The 8,167-nt window shown below is 40.7% G+C and overlaps 1 protein-coding gene across 1 annotated transcript; it reads left to right on the top strand.

Annotated features, from left to right (window-relative positions):
* Positions 1–1,416: 1,416 nt before the first annotated feature.
* On the top strand, positions 1,417–6,019 carry mdfic2 (MyoD family inhibitor domain containing 2). Its single transcript, XM_063909843.1, has 3 exons — positions 1,417–1,504; positions 3,509–3,730; positions 5,766–6,019. Exons 1-3 carry the CDS (start codon positions 1,417–1,419, stop codon positions 6,017–6,019), a joined length of 564 nt encoding a protein of 187 aa, XP_063765913.1.
* The last annotated feature ends 2,148 nt before the right edge of the window (positions 6,020–8,167 follow it).

Genomic DNA, 8,167 nt, shown 5'->3' with positions numbered 1-8,167 from the left:
ACTTCACTCTACATTAGGGAAGGCTCTAATGGGGTGGAGTGTCAGCCACTGTGACTTTTCTGCAGACGCCGGGCCGCACAGCTCATTCCTCCGAGAGCACATTTCCATGGGAGCCAAATTAACCACGCAACCTGCTGAACCTGGCTGACGGCGTGATTGACGTTGACCAATGAAACCCGAACCTAATGTGTTCTGTGAGAAACAAAAAAAAGTACCACCGATGGGGACTATGGAAATGTCACATCCAGAATAATCTTGAATCGTCTTTTCCCTATCACCATCACAACACAGAGACAATGAAACCAGGAGGAGGAGGAGGAGGAGGAGGAGGAGGAGGAGGAGGAGGAGGATGGAAAAGCACTTGAAACTCTCAGTGGAAGTTCTCTTCAGGAGTTCTGTTTACACTGAGTGCAGCATAGTGGGAGCTCGGTAGACAAATACTCTCACATCTTAATTTTTCAATTAGCATGGCTCTTGTTCTCTAAACATATGCAAACACAGCGGGGCGTCCATTAAAATGCAACTCTAGTGTTGAGCCTAATTAGAGTAAATTGGTTGGCTTGTATTCGGCGAAATTTGAATGCAGCTCACTACCCGTGTTTCACCGCGTGTTTCGCCCCAACAAACAAACTGGCACTGGCTGCCTCATGTATATGTGCAGCAGAATCACAGCCTTGAAGGAGTGAGACATCTAGTGTGTGTGTGTGTGTGTGTGTGTGTGTGTGTGTGTGTGTGTGTGTGTGTGTGTGTGTGTGTGTGTTTGTGTGTGCTGTTGTTTCTTTACAATAACCAGTATCTGCCAGATAATTTAATATGAAATCTGTGACTTTTCTATGTCCCATTTTATCAGTATCACATCACTGTAAGATCACAAAATCTCTTTATAGTGCATCCTGACTGCTTAATAATGCATTTGTTTAGGGAATTGAAGTTTTAATGTCAAATGCCCTTTTATTATGTGAGGCTCTGCATTTGCCCTTGGCTTCATTATCACTTCATAGAGGGGGATAGAAGTCCAACTAATAAAATGTTGCTGACTTTGTCCCGGTGATGTTTTATTAGGAGTGGATCTACAGTGTTTTTGCCAACGTCATTGGAACATTTTAGAGGCTCACAGTACAGTAGGCAGCAGGCCAAATGGACCCAGTGCAATGTAAAGGATAATTTGCACTGGATGCTTTCTGCTTAGCTGAGGTAAACAGCCGCCTCCACAGCCAGGGCGAGAAGTCTCAGCCCGCTGCGTGAAAACATAATCCAGAGAGCTGGGGAAGTATTGAAGAAACAGAGCTGTGGTAACACTGTGTTTGACATTAACTCCCGTTGGCCTCAGCTTTTTTTGCAGCCACATATTTTTGGCTTGATATAATCAGGTTTGTCACAAGAAGTGCATTTTTTATTTGTGATGCAATGGACCAGATGGCAGATGAAATGACTCTGAGAGCCGAAGTGAAAGACAAAGGGAGAGCAAACGCTGCCGAGGAGAGCTCTACGTGGGCGAGAGGAGGTAAGTTAATGTGACTCACGTCTGTGGAAAGTAATCTGAGCATTGAATCATTCTGTTGTTGTACATCTCTGTGATAACGTGTATTGTCATCCCTCCTGTTCCTGGTACTGAATCCATTTCACAAGTCTACTTACTCCTTTAATATTAGATATTTAACTGGAGAAATACAAAATATGTTGAACAATTTTCCCAGCAAATCACATTTTTCAGCAGTGAGCAAATGGATTTTGTTGGGCGCTAGCTTACATACATTCTTTAAATTGTGTGTCTGTTGTGATGTGCTCCGAATTCCAGTTTGCATTTTGATTAAAAACATGAAGTGAAATTGTCTTCCAGTAACTGTGCAGTCTAATGAGTGAGCGAGGATCGGAGAAACATTGGAACAAAACCTAAAAAATTTATAGCATGCCTGCAGGCCTTGTTTCTCTATCAGCTAATGGTCATGGGCATGGACCAGCTGCATTTCTCACTTAATTCATCTGATAACCTGGGAGCATCACGCTGCTCTCTGCTCAGAATTACAGGCAGGCGGCACTGATTTGAACTTTGTTTTCACTTGTTGTGCTTCACACACCAACCCCTGCCTTCTTCCCTTCTCATTCAATCACTGAGAATCATACACAAAACATTGAAACTCTTAATGAGAGGTAGAGACCTCAAACTGAAGAAAGGTGAAAACATCGGGGGGGGGGCTGTTTTGAACTTTGTTATTTTCGAACGTATTAAAAAACAGCTAATAAAATCTTAAATGTGGCCAATACAGCCCAGAGCGATTGTCCATTTGTATCACTCTTCCAACAATTTAGGTAAGACAAATGCAGTTTATTCGACTTTCAAAAATGTGTCCAGAGTGTGAATAAATGATCAGGCATTAAATGTTAAATAAAACAGAGAAAGGAATGGTAAATTATTCATCTCGAATAGGTGGTGAAAAGTAAACAGTCTGCACCCAGCGCAATAATTCATTAATATCTATTTAAATCAGATGTTCACCAACAGATACTGCTGCATGTGGAACAGTTCACAAACTACTTCAATACACCCGGCTCTCAGGTACAGACTGAACATTTTGAGCCACGGATAGTGTAGGTTTTATACTTTCACATACAGACATGCTTTCTATCAGCTGTTTTAGAAGCTTTTGGGAGATTCAAAGCACAGCATAAACATCTAAGCTCCACTTGTGTCTGCAAGTGGTGGGTATTAGTGTCAGACTCAAATATCAGGAGGTAATGGGCAGTTGTCAATCAATAATTTCCTTCCAAGCAATTAATTCCTTCCATTCTGATTCTGAAACTTTCAAGAGGGCTGAAAAAGCTCAGGCACATGGCACCTAGACAATCTGGCAGTGAACTGGTGGAAGTGGACTTGTATATATAGACTAGGGGGCTGATTAGGGAATAAGGAGCAGGTGAGTGGAGAGGATGAGCAGGCGGAGCGAGTCTACAGACGAGAGGGCAGGCAAATGGGAGTGAAATGAGAGCAGAGTTACAACCAAGACTGAACATTTGTCTGTATGGTAAAAATGGCCGAAACAACTTCTGTCTTTGTGTTGAGGCATATAGTATCATATTGTTTTGTGTCGAATCATCACGTGTATATGATATTGACCCGAGTATTGACTGTAACATACGGTTGTCTTGCGTGGTATTGAATCATGTCGTATCATCCTGTGTCCTCTCGTATAATATTATGTACTGTCTTATCATGTCATATCATATCATGTTGTGTCACATTGACAGCATTGGGTTGTCTTGAGTCATATTTCCTTGTGTCTTTTGTGAAGATTGTTATGTCGTATTTAATGTATTGGTTTCAAAAGCCTCAAATCAGTGAAATTTGGCCAAAGCAGGTCAAATGAGACCAGTTCAACCACCCCCAGACTGATCATTCTTTCGGCTGTTGTGATTTTTTATTTCTCGATGAATTGTGCTTGTCACATACATATGTACCTAAAGCAAACTGACATGTCGTTATGAATTTAACATTCGGTATCCTGGACAGAAAGGATTCAAAGTGAGGCTCACGGCAGCGTCTGGAGACTCGGTGCCACTGCAAACACAGAGCCTGGGGAGACCAGAAGAGACACTCAGCAACCCAGAGAGTGTGACAGCCCTTCTTCCCCACTATTCTCTTTGAAAATGTACCTGAGGAGGTCTTCCTCTGCAGCATCCTCCACCAGACAATCTCTTTCTTCTTCTTCATCTCAGCAGAGCAACATGGAAGGTAAGTGATTCCAGCACTTCATCCCACCCGTCTGATGCCCTCTAGCTGCACACACAGCTGTTGAAATCGTTGAAGGAGAAAATCTCGTGTTGGGTCCTCAATAAAACCGTTATGAAAGGAACTTTTTCATCCAAACAAAGCTTTTCCTACTGATGAAATAAACCATGATTAATATGCAGAATAATAATGCCATAGACAGAATAAAAAATTTGACAAATTGCAAACTTTATGCCTCGCCATGCTGAGAGAATGCTTAAATACAGCAGTTCATTTAATCAATTATGAAAATGTGTGAATAATTTAGAAACTGAAACTACAGCAAAAAAGAGAAAGACTAAAAAGACCACCAAAGTAGGATTGCTACAACAGATGCAGCAGCATAAGCGATCACACCAAAGACTGTTTATCTAATCGTGCGCTTATATCAAATGGAAAATATGAATAACAGGTTAGTATTTTTAATCAAATCCATCGTTCTATCAATTTGTGTTTCCTCCTCAAGTGACTGAGGATGAGGATTGATGCAATTGTCATGTCTGTACATTAAATACAGAGTTGAAGTCACAGCATGGTTAGCCTAGCTTAGCATAAAGCTAACAGGAAACAGCCCGGGGCTCTGTTCAAAGTTCCAAAATACATCTACCTACCATCCTAAAGTTTACAAATTAACTTCAGATTATATCTATTTTGGTTACTCCATATACAGACTGACATTTGCAGATGGATTTCTGATTTTAGAAGAATAATGCTTGAAATACTTGAAGAACAACAGAACTTGTTTTACGGGTGTTTATCTTAAGGGCAAGTCAAGTGCTAACAAACTGGCCCCTTTAAATTACAGATGAACCCAACAAAACGAAAAGACCCAAGGATTACTTGGACCTTTCAAAATGGTCCTTTGACGTTCCATAGCAATACAACATCAAAAACCTCAATAGGATGAATCCAGTAGGTAGTAACTGAGTCTCATTCCATCATTACCTTCACCAATTAGATTATTAGTGTGGTGTTATATACTACTCGTTTCTTCCGTCCATTAGTAGAAAATTGCAGATCTCAATAAATATTTAAAAAGGCTATATTTGTGTGAGCTTAATTTAGCTAATATTTCTGAACTATCAAGTGCTGTTGTATTGTATTCTTAATTTACCTGTCCTTTTTTCCTACTTGTGGGAAAAAGGTCTATCTGACATAAACAGATATGAAATAGATATATTCAATAAATAATACAATTCATCGAAAACAATGTGAAATTCCAAACACATTTATAGAATTTACAATCACAACAACTCCAGGCAACCCTGCAAAATGTAACCGAAATGTATAAATACAGGGCCATACAGGGATATTGTACATTTAAAGGACATTTTACGTCTACATACCTTGAAATGTAGAATAATTCAGCCTTTATAAAAGGGATATTCCACCCAAATCAACACTATGGTCTTTTGCCAAATATATCTGATCTAGTTCCATGTGCAGATTAAAGATAATAGAGGACTGAAGCGTTAAGAGGGTTGGCTTTTCTAGATTCTTTGATACAACATGTCTTCCTCGGTAAGTAACTGTTCATGGTCAATGTCATTTGATGATCCCATGCTTTATAGCACCCATGGGGGCACCATTTGGCAGAGACTGCTGGGAAGACACATGGCACATTGTTTCAGTGCAACCGCAAGGCAACTTAGAAAAGGCTCCTGGCAAAGTACACAGGAGAGACTGCTGGTAATTGATTATGTCTCCAAACAGCTCTCTTGCTTGTCTCACTGTGAGGGATCAAGGCATGGTTTCCTAAATTATGCATGTGTAAAGGAAGCAAAGGAGGCTTTTAAAATGTTCAAGATATAAGTGAAGAGCAGCTCAGATGATTTATGTCCCACGATATGGTTTAAACACAATTCATCAAACATAACCTCAAAAAGGTCATTTCAGACGTGTGAAGAGGGGAGACCAGCAAAACTAAAAAAAACATTTCTGGTTGAATAAAGCAAACCATGTTTTTAACTTGCAACCTGGCTGTATGTGTCTCCCTCAGTTGACTGTGCAGGAATTATTCTCGACTGTCTCTTCTGCCGACTCTACAACATGGTCCTCTTGCTACCTGACTCCTGTGAGAGACTTGTCAATCAATGCTGCCCCAACTACAAACAAGTCGTCACCGCGTTAGAGTCGACACCAGATGATAACGACTCCCAGGTGGACTTGGACTGTGGTCTGTGTGGTTGCTGTCACGATGCAGGGGACTGCATAGAGTTGGCCATGGAGATTTCTGAGATATGCTACCACTAGTGGGAAACCCCAAACTTGGAAACGAATGGCGGTTGGTTTGACGACGATAAGCCTCGGGAGGTGGGGGCAATGTCCAAAATACCTAGTGAAGCATATGTCACAACAAGGACTTCCTCTTTCTTGCCTCTGTCATTGTTTACGGTCTGATTAGCTACAAGAGAATCAAGAATGGAGTTGGATTTGAGAGACAACATCGTCAACTGGATGGTTTCATAATTAATGATATTTTCAAACAAATTTAGAGCTTAATCGCCGTCAGACGAGCCAATGAGTAGAGAGATTGCATTACGGCAACGCCTCTTTTGTTCTCCACACAGACCGTTTGTTTGCATGCAACGAAAGGCCGCTCAAAACGTGATTGGTCCTTACCGGTTGGACAAAAAAACGGACAAAAGACAGACTGCTTCTGAAACCAAAAACGTGTGGCCTACAGATTTTCTATTCATATGCAAATGTTGGTTATCAAGATTAGTGAATCCCCAATCGTGATAAGAAACGTATCAAGGACAAGACCAATGTGAGTTACCACGTTACCATACAACTACGATTCGAAGCAAAAATATTTTCTCCAAGATGATGGTAACAGTTTTTAACCCAGGGTTAACGATGCATATTTAAACCAACCAAAAACGCAACTTTATAATACTCATTTTGTTGTGCTTAGTAAAAGTGAATGGTCTGGCTTAAAAGTTTGCAACTATTGGTTTGGCAGTGTCAGGGTTAGGGTCACAAATATCCGTTTCCGAAATGAAAATCCTTTGTTTGTATAAAAAAAACAGGATTTTTAGAATATCAATGTGGAAGTGAAGGATTCCTTTGGGCTCACACACAAAAACATACAAAGGAAATCGAAGCTGTAATATGCAATGTTTGTGATATTTAAATTGCAGTAAATATATTCATTATCCATCTGTGTATTCGTGTGACCTTGTGTTTGTATGTCGTCTCAATGTGTGAAATAGACCCTTAATCATTATCCAGAGAGAACATTTCATATTTCTGTTTAAGAACGGGTTGTTGATAACTGATTGATGCATTGAGATCCCAAAAAATGTCTCTATCTCTGACCTCGTTCTACACAGTAAAGCTGAAACAATCACCATCTACTGTAGATACTGAATGAATGAATACCTTAACAGTATGCCTAATATGATCTTTTGAATTTCAATTGTACAGTACCACATCACTATGCAGCAAGGGAGCATCGTCCCCACAAACATACACTGGCCTTGTGGGCTGCAAATTCCATCGCTGTACTGTTGGTACACACACTGACACACCAACAAGCACTCCAGCTTCAACATGATAGTCTTTCTGAAGTATGGAGGAAAAAAATCTTGAAGCCTGTCCCCTGTTGAGCGTGCCTATTTCAGCTCAAGTGCCACTGGAAACACAGAAGCTGCTGGATATGGCATTTGTAGGACACTCGTCCTTGTCGCTCCCCTCGACCTCTCTTCTCAAAGACAGTTCTCTCGAGTGGTAGATCACTGTGTGGATCACTTGAGTCTGAAATATGTCCTTGTCACATAATGGGAAATGGACAAAGGGGCATGGCTGATATGTCACTGTAACAACAGTACACACAACAACATTGTACTTAAGCATCATCTGTTTCCCAGAGAGGTCAGTGTGAGAGCTGCGGCGCACAACACAGTGTTACTGGATTATCTTCCATTACCAAACATTTGTTTTCTGCCATCACATGTAAAGACCAAGAGAGTAACCTCCCTCCACAAACAAGGAGACTATTATAGTGCAGTTGTTAGAAGCACTGCAATCTCCTGGTGACGTAGTCATACTCTGTGGTGGAGCTTTTTCTGAATAAGCTAGCCTGTTTTACACCAAGTGGCGTATGGATAACATAAACAAAATCAATTCTAAGTCATTTTGCGTGCATTCACTTACAACTTGCAGTGCTTTTCATGCAGTAGACACTCAGAACAAGTGCTCTGGAAGTCAGGTAACGGTAAAGAGCAATAATTTGTCTATAGCTAGGAAGTACAGAAAGATAAATGGTTGAAACAAACGCCAGGATTTAACCCAGCGTTTACCACTGGTACAGATGTGTCTGTACCTTACGGTAACCTCACTCTTTTCTGAAACCTAAACCAAGTAGAGTTATTCCAATCACAACAGTAATCACTTGTT

Source organism: Eleginops maclovinus, chromosome 20, assembly GCF_036324505.1.
Source record: "Eleginops maclovinus isolate JMC-PN-2008 ecotype Puerto Natales chromosome 20, JC_Emac_rtc_rv5, whole genome shotgun sequence".
NCBI classification, from domain to species: Eukaryota; Metazoa; Chordata; class Actinopteri; order Perciformes; family Eleginopidae; genus Eleginops; species Eleginops maclovinus.
This window is presented reverse-complemented; position numbering and strand designations above follow the sequence as displayed.